Source organism: Mytilus galloprovincialis, chromosome 13 (assembly GCF_965363235.1).
Source record: "Mytilus galloprovincialis chromosome 13, xbMytGall1.hap1.1, whole genome shotgun sequence".
Classification (NCBI taxonomy): Eukaryota; Metazoa; Mollusca; class Bivalvia; order Mytilida; family Mytilidae; genus Mytilus; species Mytilus galloprovincialis.
This window is the reverse complement of record NC_134850.1, coordinates 28,928,341-28,947,905: the sequence shown is the minus strand read 5'-3', so window position 1 is coordinate 28,947,905 and position 19,565 is coordinate 28,928,341. Positions and strand designations below refer to the sequence as shown.

Sequence of the window (19,565 nt, the reverse complement as noted above, 5' to 3'; positions counted from 1 at the left end):
GTGTAGAATTGCAAGGGCAAAAGGAATGAGAATCCAAGAACCTGTTGATTATTATTTAAAAAAAAATCTATATAAATAACATTAATAACTCATTCTATACTCAAGATAAACTGCACCTATTACAACATAAAAGAATAAAGAAAGACTTAATTGTACTATAAAGTAGAACATGTATACATTGTAGATCTAAAACAAAATCTGGACGTAGAAAAAAAAGTGTTGATATTGCAGCAGAAACAGTTTGGGGGACTGTAAGTTATTGAGGGTGTAATCTACTCAATGGTCAACTAAGAAAATAAATACTAGAAATGTGCAAAGAATGCTGCAAAAAGAGGAAGGTTTTTATTTTGATTCAAAAGTATAATTGATTTAAACAATAAAATAACAATTGCTCTATAACAAGCAATTCAATAAGAAAAAATAACCCTCATAAAAACAATTTAACCTCCTCACACACAAACACACAGACACAAAAACAAATAGAAAAATCCAGTAAAGCTGTATAAATATATAAATCAAATCACAGTGACCATTCAACTTCTATTAAAATAAAATGGAAGAAAGTTTTTAACCAAATCCTATCATATATTTTATACAATAATTTAAAAGTGCAGTTAACTATTTCAGAGATTTTTAAAATTTTACTTTGAAAGTGATCATACAAAAAATAAAACTTGATCTCTATAAGAACACTTCTGAGGACAAAAGGAGTTAAAAAAAAAGATTTTCTGAATGGGTAGGTAAAGGACGAAAGAAAAACAAGAAATGAAATAAAGTTAAGAAATGGCAAATGGAATGCATATTTGGAGGTAAATATAAAATCTTAGAATAATATAACCTTGAAGTATAACCCAAGGTATAACCTTGGGTTATACTTCATTCGACATGACATAGAATTTTAAAATTAAATCATCAAGATTAGTTGTACATGTACAATCAAAATTAAATCATCATGATTAGCTGTACATGTACAATCAAAATCAAATTATCATGATTAGTTGTACATGTACAATCAAAATTAATTCATCATGATTAGTTGTACATGTACAATCAAAATTAAATCATCCTGATTAGTTGTACATGTACAATCAAAATTAATTCATCATGATTAGTTGTACATATACAATCAAAATTAAATCATCATGATTAGTTGTACATGTACAATCAAAATTAATTCATCATGATTAGTTGTACATGTACAATCAAAATTAAATCATCATGATAACTTGTATGTACAATCAAAATTTCAATTTAAGCAGACCTAATAATCAATAACACCTTGAATTAAACCCACACATAATAAATCATATCCCACTCGAAGCTTTTTTCTAAGGTAAAAAATACAAAAATAGTCCTTAAACTAGATACTCAAATAATAATACAAAAGATCACAACTCAGATATTTTTTTATTTTTTGGGGAAAAAATCACGTACCACAATTTGTTTTTGTTGACAAACGTAAAATCCCAGTTAGCAATGCCATAATAACAAAAATAAATCTCAAAAAGCCAGATAAAAAGTGTGTCAACAATTGATGTTTTCTAAAGTCAGACACTTAATGTCCACCCAATGTCCTGGTCTTTTTTAATGACCATAGTGCCGATGCCTTAAATCTTCATAAATTTATAATCATGAAATAAATACAAATGAACTTGATTTTGTTGGGGGACCATCACAAACAATTACAATTTTCATAAAAGAAAAAAATGAATTGTACTTTTTGGTTTGGTTTTTAAAAACTGAATTGATAGGCAATCCAAACTTTCAAATACTGAAGATCCCTCAAACCATAATCTAATTAATAATTATTCTTCACATCAGGACAGAAAATCCCACCTAAATAAAAAAAAATAACATACAGGTGCAGATACCTGGATGTAATGTTAGAAAAGGGGGAGGGGTTGCTCCTTAGAAAAAAGGAATAAGATGACCTATTTTTACACAAAGTTTTAATATTTCTATTTTTTTCACTCTCTCTATTTTTAAAGAGGTACAGGACTAGGTGCTTCCCAATCTGAATCAAAACATGGTCGGGTTGTAGTCTCTTTGACACAGTCCCCATTTCCATTCTCAATTTTATCATATCACAGAATGCTATCCTATGCAAGATTTATATGTAATTTTAAAATTCGTCATGTAGACTTCTCTTCACGTTGACACATTTACTGTCTACAAAGATATCTTTATGTTTAAACATTTCATCCATAGAAACTTTCCCGTCTTTATTATCATCTAGCATTTGTAGAAGGTTTACAGCTTCTGCCTTAGATTGCTGTGGATTTCTGGGATCAACATAGTCCTATAAAACAACATATATTTAAATTTAGAGCAATACACCATTAACCAACTAGTTTTTTTACTTTTGTGATTTTCGGGGCCTTTTATAGCTGATTATGCAGAATCGGCTTTGATTAATTGTTGAAGGCTGTATGTTGAGCTATAATTCTTAATTTCTATGACATTTGGTCGCTTGTGAAGAGTTGTCTCATTGGCAATCAAACTTCATCTTCTTCTTTTTTTTTGTATATATATAATTGAAATTAGAGCAATATACACTATTAACCAAATTTTTTGCAACTGCTCAATTATTTGTTAGAATTAATAAACATGCACCATTTTGGTCAATATCCCTTATGCACTTTAAATTGAGGAACTCTAATAAAGTGTGTAAACATTAATGCAGCAATATTATACATGTTTAAATTTAGTAACAAGTGACTATGCTTAAACATTTGAGCTGATTGGAAGAGGAGAGTACACACCATATAATAAAGGTGAAAAAACTATGGAGTTAAGTGTATGAACAATATGAAATTTTAATTTTTTAATTGTAGCAAAAAAAACCTATGTTTTCACCATTTTTCTTTATATTTTCTTAAAGTATATGATAAAACCTATCTCTGGTAAAAAGCAAGTTTTCACCATTTTACTTTATAATTTCTTAAAGCATATTATAAAACATATCTCTGGTATTTTATTTCAAAATTCTGATTGAGATTTATTTATTCACAATTTTTTTTAATGAATGATCTACCGATATGTGTAATTTTGCACGACTTGTAGCTTAGAAATATCCCAGTGCAAGTCATTAGATAGGCGGGGCTTCATCTTGTATACATTACTTAACTTCCAAAGACGATAATAAATATAATTTATACAAGCTGACACCTCGCCTATCCATTGATAGCAGATGTAAATCTTAATTACAATGCTTGAACACACATTTCTATAAACAAAGTTACAAAGTCAACCAAACCTTTAACTTGCTAGCATTAGAATAACAGCTTTAAAGGAATCAACTTTTTAAAACCACTCATTAAAAATTATTGGTCTTATATCATACCTCTAATTCTTTCTGAGTAGCAATGCCATTTTTATCCCCATCTATAGCATTTATAAATTCCTTTTTCCTTTCGTCCTGATATCGATCGTCAAGTTTCTTCTGTTCATCGTCTTCCACATCACCAGGGGGCAGGGCAACAAATTCGGTTAATGTAAGCTTACCATCATTATTGGTATCTAACAAAAAATATATAAAAGGATGAGGTATATTTATTTTTAATTTGAGACGATGACCACAAAAAGTACAAAGTTTAAAGTGAAATAAAGTTCAATAAAAAAATAGATATTCATAGCTGGCAATTTTTAACAGAAATTACTCTGATTTACAGTAGTCTTGTTCTTATTTCTGATAGAAGAATATTGATGGAAACAAACTTGCTTATCTTGTCGAAACTATTTGTTTTGGAAATAAGGAAAAGATAGATTACCTAGAGAATTCAAAATTGTCTCAATCATTTTTTTCATAGCAAGTCCACTTTGTTCTGGATGACGGAATGCTAAAAACTCTTCTTTGTTCAGTTTATTGTCCATTGGCATTTGTTCTACATCTGTCCACTTAAACTTGTACCGGACTAACTGGTCTCTGTCTGAAAGATAAATAATAAATATTGATAAATACATTTTAAATGCAAACATTGTAAACATTTGTAACAAGAATAACATTGTCATTGACATGCTAAGGAGCTTTAACAAATAAGTTAATGAATATTAGCTGCATATTTAGATTTGATTTGATTTTATGTGTTTTTAGCGCTCCATTTGAGCACTACTATTGGACTATTTTGTGGCAGCCAGTTTTTATTAGTGGAGGAAGCTAAAGTGCCTATAGAAAACCACTGACCTTTGATAGGAAAACTGACAATCCTAATAAATTAAGATTGGAGTCATGTCAGGGGTATATATTTAGATGTTATAGGTCAATTTAACAGCTTTAAGGTGGTACCCAACACTATCACTAAAATTAATTTGGCTCTTTTAATTTTCATAAAATTTTGACAAAGTATTTACTTTGACCCTCTAACGAAAATATAAAAAATTCAAAAAATTTGAACCAACCGTTTTATCAGAAAAATTACACTGGTTATATAGCAGTTTGACAAACACTTATTTTAATCATTGAGAAGCTTAATATTCCCGTAACAACACAACGTAATTAAAACATTTAGCTGATTTTACAGAGTTATCTCCCTGTAGTGTTAGGTACCACCTTAATATATGAGTATGTCTTTTGTTGTACCAAATTTCTGTTTCTCATTTGTTTCTGTTTATACATTCAGTATGTCTATGTTCACGTACATTTGTAAATGTTTTAAAACTTCATATATAATACCTTATTAAAGGAATTGATTCACCAAAAGTAAAATTACATGAAATCTAAGTTTTATTACATTTTTTTTTGTAGGTCATATTTGAACACTTTTTGAATCCTAATTTCATGGACTGAGTCTAAATGTTGGACAACTATGTCAGTGTGTCTCACTTCGAGGATAAAATTTACAGGATTGACAAAAATGGAAGACCTTTTTGATATCTTTGTTTTTCTGTATTTACATATAACAGCTGATAAAAATTTCAAGATTCACACAAGAAACAAAGCAAACTAAACTGGTATGCATGAAGTACACCCAAATTATTAGTGTTAATTCATTCCCCAATAATAAATTGTTAATAAATTTATGTCCAGCTTCAAATCTGTGTCCTTCCCTATATTTACCTGTCCAAGACATGCCACATTATTGAAACTCTACTTTATAAAGAGGATTTAAATACAACAAAACAGCCACAAATTTCAGGTTCATAGCAAGACAGAACTGAGAAAAGGACATAGATTTGAGGTTTGACAAAGGTTCACAGATCTGAATGTCATTACATTATGGGACACAAATTTGAGGTTTGACAAAGGTTCACAGATCTGAATGTCATTACATTATGGGACACAAATTTGAGGTTTGACAAAGGTTTACAAATCTGAATGTCATTACATTATGGGACACAAATTTGAGGCTGTACATTGATTAGACTCTTAAAGATACTGGTATGTTAATTAAGGAAAAAGAAAGAAAATAAGATTATATGGATATCGTTGGATACCAATTTTCATGGATTTTGTTTGTACAGGAGAATCACAAATGTTTAAAATGTTCAACGAATTAAAAATTTCATAAAGGAATATATACATGTATGCAGACTAAACCAAAACTATGAAATCAAATATACACGAAAAATGCAAGTGTTCCTCAATCCACGAAAATTGGTACCCACGAAAATAAATGTCTCCACAGTAGTGCCACTACATCCTGTAGCAAGTATAGGCATGTGCATACGGATACTAAGTGATAGTACTGATACACTCACCACTTTCTCTTAACTTTAGATTCCCTTCCTTTATAGAGCTAGACTCACCAGTGTCCTTCATATCTAAAGCTTGATCTCCATAATCTTTCAGAAAGCTATCAATTTTATCAACATCATACTTTTTAGCTAACAGGAAATGTTTGTAGTAATCCTTCCAGTCAACTAAACCTAGAAGATAATGTTGAATAAATATATTGATGAATGTCAAGTACTTCTGATTTGTTCTCTTCCAGAAAAGTTATGACAAAACAATTTGGGAACTTATAATATATTTTAAACATGCTTAGGTTTGTAGAAACCTATTGTAAACTGTTGATATACATGTTTTTGTTCAATTTAAATGTGTGTTGGCATCATCTATTTAGACAGGTGGGCATGGGATGGGATATTTAAATCTGACCACATTTCATACTAAATGAATCAAATGAATTACACATGTGGTACTGTTCTTGTACTTTATAGTGCATTTTACAAAAAAAATAATGATGTGTTTACAGTGAATCAATAAATGTACATTTTGTACTTAAAAAACAAAATGAGGATAGCAATATGTTCAGTTTCTTTATTTTTTTGCATATACTTTCTTGAATAAGCTTTAACTTAATAAGTGTTGGTACATTTCGCTACACAATGGTTTATATTTTTAACAATATGCATTTTTTTTGCATGCTTATTTAGTAACTTTGACAATATACCATCGCCATCAGGATCCATGTGTGTAAATATGTGTGCATTTTCTTCTAAGGCTTCATCAAAATGTTGTCTTATCTTGTCCTGAATCCAGGATTCTATTTCAATTAGACTCATATGACCATCTGAATCTGTATCCACTCTGGTAAAACAGAAAATAATTGGCTTATGAACAGCATGTACAGTACATGTATTTGTAAAAAAAAAACACATTTACTGTATAACTGTAAGAAGCAGAGAAATAAACAACTTTACAAGAAATCGATATTGTGAGCAATGGAAAATATAATTGAATTATTCTTCTATGATATGCTCTTTTAACTTATTCTAATATAACAATTTATTAAACAATCATCCCAGATCTATGGAAAGTTCTGTGAAATCTTAAATTCCAATTAAATTCAGAAACCGTTCAAAAGTGTTATTCATGATGTTATCAATAAGACTTTCAAATACTACTTGTACTCTGAGGGTAGGATTCTGGAATGACGTCAGGTGTCAAACTGTCATTTTTGGCTACCATTAGCATCAAATTAATTAAAATATGAGGTCTCAAATAATTAATGTTGCTGTTCTTTTGGGGAAAAATTTAACATGATTCATCAAATTCAATTTGATTGTTTTATCGTCTGAAAGAAAGTTCATATTTTATCGTCATGCACCAAAAATTATCGTTAACGTCATTTGGCAAGAAACTTTACCGTTTTTTGTCATGAAGTCACCCCCATTACAACCTTCTACTATGGGTTAAATATATGTCCTTAATAAAACTCACTTGTTGAAGATATCTTTAAGTTTAGAATCTGCAATATCAACAGGGTCATCATCAATCTCTTCATGATTTCCAATGAAAGCCTCTTTATGGAAATCTTTGTTCAGCATTCCATCTTGTTCAAATCGTACTGCCTCCAAATGATCAGGTGGCTCAAGTTTGTCGAGTGGTAAGGGTTGATCAGCATCCACCTCTTTCAATGGTATTTTAGGGCGACCATTTACAATATGCACAAACAATATCATTATGACGATGCATAATCTCTTTCCTTTCATATTTTTTACTTATAATTTTCAGCAAATTTAAAATCTTTGACAAAAATATGTTCAATGACAATGCTTATTTTTTTCCTGTTACTGTTAGAGCAGATAAACTTAGCATTTAATTTCTCTTTTTTAAGTCGACAGTAAATATGAGAAGTTTTTAATGCATTTTTGCATTAATTGTTAATATTGGTAAAGTTGTCTATGGGCACCCTTGCATATCTTCTGTTCAGTAATACTGATTTATAGCTTGAAGTTGAAGTGATGTGGCTGAAATTATTTGTTGTGTCCACAAAATGATTACAGCGACATCTATCGGTTAGAATGAACACAGTTTTCGTTGACGTCATCGCCCTATCACTGACAAAATATAGTATTGATGCGCATAGTATTTACGATATTTAAATAATATTTATTTCCATTACATTGAAACTTCAACAAACAATCATTTGAGGTAAATAGATAGAAAATGACTTTTAAATGCAATATAGAAAATCTCATAATGCAATTTGGAACATAATCATTATCGGATTATTTGGATTATGACCTCATTTTTATTAATGCGCATTCGAAGACAACACGTTCAAGATGGCGGAAGAGAAGCCAAATCCTCTCACGACCCGAGATTTTAGTAAAGTCATTCTCACACTAGAAGCTGTTCTAATTCCAGACGACAAACTCTCACCTACACCATCCCTCCAAGATGGTCTTGATTCAGATACAGAAATGGACTTGCGTATCCTAGGTTGTGAACTTATTCAGTCATCGGGAGTCCTTCTCAAACTTCCACAGGTTCGTCGCCATTTTGAACACTTATAAGACAAAGATTGTATCATTTATGGCTTTTACAGGACAGGAATAACTATTCCGAAGTGGTTTATATCGTTATTTTATATATTAATCCCGGTATTAAGATCTACCTCAAACGAATCCCTTTCAATCTTCGATCTGTTGGCTCGTATAATTTCCCTGAAAAAAAACACCACACGAACAGTTTGGACGAAACACTGACTTTTTTCAAATCTTCACCCTCCTACTATACCTCTAGTCCATGAAGAAAAAGAACACACAGTAAAACTCAGATAAAAAGAAGTCTTGACGTCAAAATAGGTATGCATACCTAATAATTAATTTTCCTTTACAAATTCATCTTATGTCGTATGACATGATATTGGGGGGTTCTGATCCTGGATCCCGCTTTATGTTTTGTCAGATTCCCATATCCCACTTACAAAATGTACATAAGAAATTCTCATTTTTTTTGTAATTACCTGTGTTCCGCTAGACATCATTTCCCTTTTTCACAGCACTATAATTTGACCTTCATGTGTCACGCTTACAAAAAATTGGTAATCTAGCGTCACGCTTAGACCCCAATGAGACGCACAACATTCCTTTGTATATGTGTTGTATTTCGTTCTAAGTCATTTTGAATCTTGCTGTTTAATATTTTAAGTTTCACCATTGAAAGGTCCAGTTGTAATTGATTTGACAGATTTGTATGTTGAATGACTTCTATTTCTATATTTTAAAAAGCAATATAATATTTCTTATGATTATATCTTTATAATTTAGGTTGCAATGGCTACTGGTCAAGTTTTATTCCAGAGATTCTACTACTCAAAATCTTTTGTCAAGCACAATATGGAGGTAAGTTTATTTGTATTTTGGGAAGCTTTCATCTTGAGACGTGAGGATGCTGTTGCTGTACATGTAGTTCTAAGATGGTAAACTCTGCTACAAAATGATAAAAGTCTATTTGTTCTCTGATGCTAAATGTTTTGTAGGTCACAATAGTAAACTGAGGTAGCAACATTGAATAAAAAAACCCAAGATGTATCTTGTAATTTAAAAAAAACCATAATAGAATTTGAGATCACTTGTGTTTGTTAACACCATTTTTCAAAACAACAACTTTTTGGTTAAAATCTTGAAATGTCATGAAAGAGTTAATATGGAAACCATGATAGTTTTATGTTTGGTTTGTTTATTTTTATTTCCTATCTTTTGCAGGTACTTGCAATGGCATGTATAAACCTGGCAGCTAAAATAGAAGAATCTCCCAGAAGAATCAGAGATGTGATCAATGTTTTTCATCATGTCAAGCAGATGAGAAAGCAAAAGTATGTAGAATCTTGAAAAATGGTTATTCATGTCAGAATTTAATCTTTTGATCTCCCATAAAAATGAATTTGTCAACATAAACCCATAATTTCAGATTTTGCTGTTAAATAAGAATTGTATTCCTGCAAACTGCACCAGATCTATTTCAACTACTAGTCTGCAGACATATATTTGAATAATTTTCTTATGTTTATAAACAAATATTGGCAAATATTTTCTAGTCCAAATAAAATATAACTAGTCTGGGGCATAAACACATGAAACAGTTCAACAACTAGATAAAAACAAAGGGAGGTAATGATATGACAATGAATGCTATTATTTTCTTTCAGAGTTATTGTTCCTTTGATATTGGATCAAAATTACATCAATCTGAAGAATCAAGTTATTAAAGCAGAACGACGTGTATTGAAAGAATTAGGGTTCAGTGTCCATGTCAAGCATCCACACAAGGTAAATATAAATTTATCTCATTTTACTCTGCAAAAATGTATTAATTATGCATTGGCAACAAAAGTAATCATTTGAAATTTCATTTTGAATTTGAACATTGTTGCCTTTGTCATAAAAATGAGTTTACTATGTTGTCGAACTAATCCTTTTATCTTTCAGAAAACAAAACATGAATCATACACTAATAACTTACAACTTTCAGGCTAGACATCAAATCAGTTGCTGCAACATGGGAGGAAAGTAGAATGGCCAAAATCAGGTTGTAGCCAATTGTAACATTTGACTCGTTTATTGTATTGTCTAACTTTTATTTTTCAGGTGATTGTGGTCTACCTCCAAGTGTTGGAGTGTGAAAATAACCAAAAACTGGTGCAGTGTGCATGGTAGGTATCTTTATATGAATTCTAAGATTATCTAACAAACAGTTGTTGATGGTAGTGTCAGAAATATACAAACAGGCTACTGTTAACTCATTCTGCATGCATACAATCTACTAAGTTATCACTGATTCTTGTGAAGCATAATTTGATTTTAATCTATTGTTCTCTGCAAGAAGCATTCATTATTTTTTTGAGGTGGTCTCTTTTCTTTGTTAATTTTGTATCCTCGTAAAAAAACCAAGACTTGCAGGTAATAATTTGAAGTTGAAAAAAAAACATGTAGGTTGTAAGAAGTTTTGCAAATCTAATTAAACCTGCCCAACAATTAGAACTCATAAATATTAAGAATCCTCTATTTTTTATGTGTTTACAAATTACTTGTATATTTGTCGACATGTTTATTGGTTCTGGTTTTGTTGTCATTTAGTTTCATAGCAATGGCTTCTATATCTTCCACTGGTTATATACTTTGTGTTTCCATTATGATTATGATGCAATTTTTCCAAAATAGACCAACTACTCATAACATATTAAAGTCATTGGCTTCTTCATCTAGTCAAACCAAGCTGTTATGCTCTGTCTGTAGCTCTGAACAAGTCTGGCTGATTTTACAGACCAATTATGAACTATGTTTGACTATTCCACTTTCCTTTCTGATTTGATTCGTTATTACAATATTTATCGTTTGGCACTACCATCAATCAACAAATATTTTACTCGTAATATCTTTTAGTTGTTTGACCTTTATCATGGCTAGTAGACATACATATCCATGCTCTTTTTCTAAAATTTTGTATGTCAACATGGTAAAAATTAGTAACGACTGGAAAAACATGGAATTTATACTTTATGTCCTTATTTTAATATTGTACATCAAGTTGGTGTCACAGATCCTCATCCGAGAACATTTTATTGCTTACATACATAAGCATATTTCCCCCTTCTCATTAAATTGCAGTTAAAATTTGAAAATAATAAACTTTTTTATTATGTGCCTGGTTAATAATAAATACACGTATTCAAATATCTCTCTGAAAAAAATTATGGACTAGGTTTATTAAACTTAAACTATACTGATTTGTTTATGGAAATATGAGAGAAAAAATGCATAATTACGAACTACATGAATCACCGGCTTAGATGGTCCATAGCCCCAAAGAAATGTCCAGCAAAACAAAAAGTATCATTTTTGGTCCATTTAAAAATGGGAACACCAAAATTCAAATGATATAGAATATTCGGAACCTCACAAAGGGAGTTCATATTCAAATTTGGGTAAGTTATAAAATCTCTTTCTTGTAAGGCACATCATAATACTATCATCATGTTTAACAGTGTACATCGCTATATTATTTTTCATTCATTGTAAATTTTTGTAATTGTAAGTTGTCACGATGAAATTGTTAAGATTTTATATTTTCCTTCAAGAATTTGGATTTTGGGAAGTTAACCTAAACTTAAATTAATCAACAGAAATTAATCCCATCTGATATGATTTTAAATCCATTATTCCTTTAAGTAATGTGCTTTCCCATATCCATTTTCTTGGTTGAAAATTATAATCTATTCATCTGCTAAATATTATATTTGCAAATTTTGAATTGTAAGGACTTTCCATTTCTAATTCTGAATTTTGAAGACAAAAATGATTTTGAGGTTAATTTAAATGTGTGAACAATTTGATCCTGTGGTCCTGTTTTCTTCTCAAATTTCTGCATTCTGTACGAAATCACTAAAATCTTTAAAACTAGCCAATTGTTTTGTTAAAAAAACATGTTTTCAAAATTAAGAATTAAAAATCGATTAGTCTTCATCAGGACTTCCGTGTGAAAATAGTGAACTTGTTTTCAGTTAAGATAGCAAGAAAGCAAATAGATTTTTGTGATTTTACTTTTTGCTAAACATGTTACAATTGGTCCATTTATTTGGGACAATGGTTTTTGGTACGAAAAATAACAAGACCTGCCCCTACCAATGTATTTGTGGTAACTGCCCTGACAAAATTGTGTTCTCTACTGAAAATAAGCTCCATATTTTGACATGTTAGTCATGGATTTTCTAGAAGTTCAGAATAACATTGTACGGGAAATCATAGGTCATGCTGTGTTGTAGCCATTAGTGTTTCGCAAAATTTCATAAGACATCTCTGAATGGATAGAAAATTCCTTGCTGGTGTTAGTCTTTGTAAATTCCAACATTTTCACTTGACCTTTGCAAGGCACATTTATTGAATGCTTTTCTGTTTATTATACACATTACAAAATAAAATATATTTTATTATCGTCTTTTTATTTTGTTTGTGTTGTAAAGAGCTTCATTTTGGGAATGAATGAAGCAAAAAGTGTGAAGAATTTTGTATTAATTCTATATTTTTCCTTTTTGCCTACCCCAGATTAGGTGGGTAAAGTCTGTGTCTTGAAATGATTGCACCATCCTCTGGAAACAGAACCCATCTGACTCAACAGCGATGAAACAACAAACAGCAGGAACCAGCAACATTGGGAACCAGTGACAAATATGGAGTAATGTTTTGAGAGTGTCTAAAGGTTTACCAGTACTAATGGGCACTCAATAAATTCATGTTTCAAATGAGTTGGTTTTAAAAAAAGAACTTGTTGCTTGTTTTGTTTGTTAATGAAAAGATTTGAAAACTTTGTAACTCAGATATAACGAATGAACAGTGAAAATGATAGAAAAAAAATGTAGCAAAATAAACAGTTTAATAAAGTAGACTGCATGAACTTGGAAAGAAAATTATGTAAAAAAAGATAAGTTGACTTGTTCAAGTATTTTGATGAGGTTCTGAACTTGCTAACTATATAAGATTGTTTTACAGCAGTGAATTCTGGGAAGGAAAGTTTGGAATGACAATGCAATAAACAACGAACAATTTAACACTGGAGGCAGAAGAGGCGTTTGAATTCGTTAGATTGAAAGGACAGAGGAATATGTTGTGCATTTTTATGTTTTATATAATTATCATTTAATTTTCAAATTTCCAGTGCAGTTCAAATAGCTGGATCCAGTGTCAAAATGGTTGGTATATAAATAGTTGTGGAAATATTTAGCCTTCCATTATGTTGTTTTCTGTATTGTTTAAGATTCATAAACTATACATACATATATATCAAGTAATTCCTTACCAGATTGGTGTTTTCACAAGACAGTTGAACAGTATTCATTTTTTGGTGTTTTTTTTCACCATTTATATCTATAAAATAAGATCTTGTCTATACATTGAAGTAATATTTTTCATTTTTGTTGAATCTTTTTATAATACATGCATTATAACTATAAACTGACATTATTTGACCAAAAGGTAAAGATTTGAATTATAAACTTTGTTTTGAGATAAATGAAATGTTAGGAAACTCTTTAAATAACGTAGATGCAGTAAAATATTTGTTCATATACAGAAATTATACATGTATATATACAAAATCTTGTTTTATAATGGTACTTTCGTTTGATAAATATGTATGTATGTGAAACTAGATTTATATTGTATGTATGTTTGCTATAACTTGAATGTCTCAGTTCAAATTTTCACTTCCTTGCAAGCAAAATCCAACATAAACTGCTGGTTTACAAATCTCACATTTATAATCAGTACTGTTTTTGGTGGATGGGAGAGAGACAAACAGAACTTGTTTGCATTGAAAACAAAACCATGAACACTTAAAACATAGTGCCATTAGTGGATTCAAACGATGCTACGGATGTGGACAAATGGATATCTTGGAATAACATCATATTTGTAGCTGTTATATTCAACACAACCAGGAACCCGAACTATGACGTAAACAGTAATGAAAACTTTCAGTGAACTTTGTGGATAATATTTTCGTGGAATAACAAGGATAAAAACTGTCTGGAAAAAATATGACCGTTTATAGAATTATTTTGTATGTTTTTAAAACTGATGTATATTAATTTTGACCATGATGATAGTTAATGATACACCTTACAATTTTACTATATTAATATTCCAATGAATATCTGTCAGATGAAAAGTAAAGATTTCATATATATTTATGATTTTGTCTTTTCTTTACAGGAACTACATGAACGACAGTTTTAGGACAAATGTTTTTGTTAGATTCCTTCCAGAAACTATAGCTTGTGCCTGTATATACTTAGCTGCTAGACAATTACAGGTCAGATTTATAAAAGCAGAATAAAATCTCTCAATTAGTTATACATACTTTTACATGAATATATTGAGATTTTAGGTGAACATCAAGTAGACGACAACCCCCCCAAAAAAATAATCAAAAGACAACTTGAGAACATCATAGTCTTCCATCAAAAGACCTATTCTAAATAATATGTCAAACTTTAGATCCTGTGTTTAGAAGTTATGATAAAAATTAACTGAAACCATTATTACCGAATTCACTAGATATTGAAAAAGTAAGATTTAACACAGACATCATGCACATAAAATTTGGCTAGTTAAATTTTGTTGAGATCTCATTCATGTCAACATTTTTCAATCCAAACAAGAAGTTTAAAAAAAAATAAAAAAAAAGAAAGTCACATTAAAACCACACAGGGAAAGCACTGCACTATATTATAGTATCATATATAACATTAACAAAAATTAATTAACTTATACTGAACAAAGGTTTGCTTGCAGTTAGCTTGAAGTAATTAACCATATGTTATGAAATGTCATCCTTAATGTTTTCTTTTGTATTACAGATTGCTCTGCCAGATAGACCATCATGGTATTCCATATTTAATGTACGAGAAGATGACATTCAAGAAATATGTCTGACAATACTACGTCTGTATGCTCGTCAAAGAGTAAGTATTTTGTCTAATATATAAACAGATAAGATAAAGATTATAACAAGATAAAGATTATAACAAGATAATGGTTTACACAGACAGAATTGTCTCTCTTTCTGCAATGTTAACATATTCTATGCATTATATTTCACTGATATATAAAGATTTCTTTTCATTAAACAATAATTGGGAAAGTCAATCTCCATTTTCCTTCATACAGGTATTAAGAAATGAGCATATTAAATTATCCATCATGAATTTTTAAGCAGGCCTCTGTCATATACTGTTAAATGAAGAAATTATTGGGTGCTTTTATTGCGGTTTTGTCATTTTAGACTAAAATGTAATTGTTATCTTTGCGATATTGAGAAAAATCCTGATTAATTCACATACGAATTTTAAAATGTGCATTTAAATGATGGTTATTAAAATCTTGTCACATTTTTGCAATACTTTCTGAATTTATAGTATAATATATTGCATGTATCAATTTTGTAGCCAAATGTAGAAGAACTTGGAGCCAAAGTTATGGAAGCCAAGAGGATACAGATGGAAAACAAGAAGAAATCAAAAGGAATGGCATCAGACTATGGAACACCAAACTCAACATCTAGAGCAAGTAAGTATACTTTAAGATATCAACAACAAAAAAACGGGACCTCAGTGGCTGCATGGTCTAGGTAGCTACAACTACAATCACTAGCAAGTCAACACTGAGGATGTGAGTTCGAACTAAGCTCATGTGGGTGCACTGGACTCTTATCTTTATTGACAAGGATTGTAAGTTTTCCTATCGAAGGTCTGTGGTTTTCTAAGGGCACTCCAGCTTCCTCTACCAATAATAACTGGCCGCCACAAATCAGCATAAATGAGGTGCTTGAGAGTGACGTTAAAACACCAAAAATCAATGCAATTGCAAAATTAAAGACATAGTTCGAATCCAACCAAAATTGGTTTCAGGCCAATTATAATCTAGGGGATCTATTGATTAAATAAATCATGAAATTGCCTCAAAATGATTATTGCAGTATTTAGAAAACTAACTGGGGAAAAGTATGGACAAACAAATGTATTTGTAAGGCATATACATTGTTAGTTGTTAGGAGGGCAATATTTATGATGTTGGTTACAAAAGTTAGATTGTGGATAACTCATTCAATATGAAATTGAAATAATGCATTATAAAATATATAAAGAAAATATGTGAATTTTTCTGGATCAGTTATTGGAAAGTTGATGATTTAAACCTCAATTTTGGTTTATGACTTCAAATTTGCACTTCATGTACGTACAACATTTAAAAAAAATGCTTTGCAAACTGAAATATATTTATTATGAATATTTCCCTTTCTGTAGAAACTAATGTTTTGTTCTGTTATAGATTCACCAAAGAATGTTAGTCCAAACCCCACGTTACTTGGGAGCATCAAACAGTTAAAGCTAAAGAAAGAAAAAGATGATAATACAAGGAAACCTGATGGAGGCCTTATGTAAGTATTATTATCGCTATTTTGTGCATTTTTCTTTTGATCTTTTTTATGCCCCACCTACGATAGTAGAGGGGCATTATGTTTTCTGGTCTGTGCGTCCGTCCGTTCGTCCGTCTGTCCCGCTTCAGGTTAAAGTTTTTGGTCGAGGTAGTTTTTGATGAAGTTGAAGTCCAATCGACTTCAAACTTGGTACACATGTTCCCTATGATATGATCTTTCTAATTTTAATGCCAAATTAGAGATTTTACCCCAATTTCACGGTCCACTGAACATAGAAAATGATAGTGCGAGTGGGGCATTCGTGTACTGAGGACACATTCTTGTTTGTGATAATTTTCATATCATGCTTCTCGCTTGAGATGGAAAAATTATCGCTAGAAACTAAGGACACGTGGCGTTGCTAACGAAATTGACATGAAATTGACAACGTGCTCATAGGTAAAATAGCGATAAACAGATTATCATTGGTCATCTCAACTCGATTGCTTTTCTCACTTTCGCTGTACCAGCTCAAGCGAGAAAATCAATCTCGTTGAAATGATCAACGATAATCTATAACTACCTAATAGTTTGAAAACATCGTCATTTTATTTTCAGGAACTAGTGACAATTGTTCAATAAAGCTATTCAAAGTTGCAATTAAAATATGTATCTCATCCTTTTGTTTATTTTCTGAACAATTGATATGTTTAAACTATTTAAAATCAGGTCATCCCAGTCAGTATATGTCAAGCCAAACAACAAAAGTCCTACTTATAGATTTTAATAATTTCAAATAAGCCTCTTTTACATTAAAAAAAACCAGATTAAAGATGACAATTGAAATGGAAACATATGAAGTTTGATTGATAGCTAGTTAAGATTGTGAAGTTAATAGAGCTTATACCTGCAGTAAGTGGGGACAATTAACTTTTTAATATGCTTTTGATTTTTGGTCGATTCTCAATTGTCAATAAAGTGAAGGAGTACAAAATAATAAAAAATCGCAAGTATGAACTTGTTTAGTATTGATTTTATATTTCTTCTTTCAGTAAAAATGGCAGCAAAAGAAGAAGAAGTCATTCCTTTTCACCAGATAAGAGGTAATTATATGATTATGATATTTAGTGATATTTTAAGTTTAATTTCTGTGACCACTGAAATTTCTTGCATATTTATATAATTAGATTTACCTGCATGAAACACAGCTGATTTCCACGCTTTGTTTGCTGATTGTATTCTCAATAAATGTGAAGGGAGGAATTCAAAAAAAAAATTCTGATGATGTTTGGTGACCTGCCACTGCAGATGTTAGATTAATCATTTAATAATGACAAATAGTCTCAGTCTTGCTTGTGAAAATTTTAGTTTTCTCTTATGTTTCTAAATTTATATAATTGCTGAACCTTACTAAGGAATAGCCTAGTCTTCAGATTATTTAACCAAACTTATTATTTTTTAGGTCATCTGGTAGTAGCCTTAGTCCACCCAGGAGTCTAATTTCTAAAAAGAAGAAGCATAAAGACATTGATTCTCGTAGAATCAAGAAGGAAAATGCTGATTATTACAAAGGTTCAAAACTCTCTCACAAACGAAAGAAACAAGTGTCAAGGTCATTTAGTAGATCAATGAGTAGGTCACCAGATAGACAGTATAATAAATCTAGTCATAATAAGAAATATTACAAAGACAAGTACGATCACAAAGACCGTTACAATGACTATAAAGACAGGAATGATTACAAGGACAAAGAACGTTATGAGTACTCACCTGAATATAGGTATGTCAAACGACATCGGAATGGTCACCGCAGCTCTTCTCCTGAACGATACGATAGATACCGTCGATAATTATTCTTTCTCAAATCTGTGATACTGGTGCAAAATTGTATAAAATTGAACTATGTCTTTCTAATGTGGAATTTAATTTTTTACTGTTTATTTGTAAGAATCAATTGAATCATTGTGAAGATTGATATTAAAGTGCTGTAGATATTTATTTTAATATGTACATTGACAATTATTTTACGTTGATAAGGATCAATACTTGTGTGCAAAAGAGCATTGTGTGATACTGAAAAGGTGTGTGTGTGTGAAAGAGTCAAGTCTGAGAGGGGATAGTGCTGTATTTGTTATGGTTGTTTCAAAGTGTATAAATGTTCTGGTCTGAGTTGTGGCTGATTAAAGCGAATGATATTTATCACCATGAGAAATTTGTGTTTAAAAGTTGACTGAGTTAAACACATTTATTAGTACTGAAAAAGAAAACAAAATTGAAAATAAAAACTCTTTTTTTAAGTTCCTGAAGCAGATAAAAATTGTATCGAGAGAAAAATTTAAGATAGAAAAAAATATCATTTACTTCTGACAGATTCATTTGTAATCTTCACTAATTTTCTATTTCAAGTTATATGAATACATATTATAACTGATTCTATTTTTTTTCTTCATATGATTAATATAGTTTGCAAAAATGTGTTCTAACATACTTGATGTACAATTATTTGGGTATTATTACTTCAATCTCAGGGTATCATACCACATTATTCTGTAATTATAAAGATCTGAATCATGATAAAAAATTAAAAATAAATATTGAAATAATATATGTTGGTCATTTATTAGCAAAATTGCACCTCTATTTATTTGTTGGTCTAGCACTGAAAATGGAAAAAAAACCCACTTTTCTACAAAAGGGTGTAGACTAATTAAATTAAATGCATTGCTGCTGCTTTGAAGGCCATTTATAGTATATTTAAACAACATTTAGGTAGGTGTTAAATTACCGCCTTGGGATAGTATGGTTAAAAGAGATGTCACTGGACATTAAAAATAATTGGTTGATGTCATGCTGTCCAAATTTGATAGCACTTTAAAGAACTAGTGAAAATATATTTAATTAATTGAAATATATTGACTGACCA

The 19,565-nt window shown here is 30.5% G+C and overlaps 2 protein-coding genes across 3 annotated transcripts; one reads left to right on the top strand and one right to left on the bottom strand.

Annotated features, from left to right (window-relative positions):
* Window positions 1-1,979: 1,979 nt before the first annotated feature.
* Window positions 1,980-7,732, bottom strand: LOC143055997 (45 kDa calcium-binding protein-like). Of its 2 annotated transcripts, none has more exons than XM_076229065.1 (6): window positions 7,163-7,732; window positions 6,393-6,529; window positions 5,698-5,865; window positions 3,771-3,929; window positions 3,344-3,519; window positions 1,980-2,299 (listed from the first exon to the last, which is right to left on the bottom strand). In XM_076229065.1, the coding sequence occupies exons 1-6, from the start codon at window positions 7,432-7,434 to the stop codon at window positions 2,123-2,125; spliced, it is 1,089 nt and encodes a 362-aa protein (XP_076085180.1). In that variant the 5' UTR covers window positions 7,435-7,732; the 3' UTR covers window positions 1,980-2,122. The 2 variants fall into 2 exon arrangements, with proteins under 2 accessions (XP_076085180.1, XP_076085181.1); XM_076229066.1 differs by having other exon boundaries at window positions 5,746-5,865.
* A 245-nt stretch (window positions 7,733-7,977) lies between these two features.
* Window positions 7,978-19,247, top strand: LOC143055996 (cyclin-L1-like). Its single transcript, XM_076229064.1, has 11 exons — window positions 7,978-8,214; window positions 8,998-9,072; window positions 9,436-9,545; window positions 9,879-9,999; window positions 10,318-10,382; window positions 14,437-14,536; window positions 15,084-15,188; window positions 15,672-15,792; window positions 16,555-16,663; window positions 17,695-17,745; window positions 18,105-19,247. Exons 1-11 carry the CDS (start codon window positions 8,011-8,013, stop codon window positions 18,490-18,492), a joined length of 1,449 nt encoding a protein of 482 aa, XP_076085179.1. The 5' UTR covers window positions 7,978-8,010; the 3' UTR covers window positions 18,493-19,247.
* The last annotated feature ends 318 nt before the right edge of the window (window positions 19,248-19,565 follow it).

Excerpts from the sequence above, each read along its gene's own strand:
- LOC143055997 (XM_076229065.1), bottom strand. The coding sequence starts at position 7,434 with ATGAAAGGAAAGAGATTATGCATCGTCATAATGATATTGTTTGTGCAT. Across the intron at positions 5,866-6,392 it reads CATGGATCCTGATGGCGATG|GTTTAGTTGACTGGAAGGAT; the intron begins GTATATTGTCAA and ends ATTATCTTCTAG. Across the intron at positions 3,930-5,697 it reads TCTAAAGTTAAGAGAAAGTG|ACAGAGACCAGTTAGTCCGG; the intron begins GTGAGTGTATCA and ends TTTATCTTTCAG.
- LOC143055996 (XM_076229064.1), top strand. The coding sequence starts at position 8,011 with ATGGCGGAAGAGAAGCCAAATCCTCTCACGACCCGAGATTTTAGTAAA. Across the intron at positions 10,000-10,317 it reads ATGTCAAGCATCCACACAAG|GTGATTGTGGTCTACCTCCA; the intron begins GTAAATATAAAT and ends TTTATTTTTCAG. Across the intron at positions 16,664-17,694 it reads AAACCTGATGGAGGCCTTAT|TAAAAATGGCAGCAAAAGAA; the intron begins GTAAGTATTATT and ends TTCTTCTTTCAG.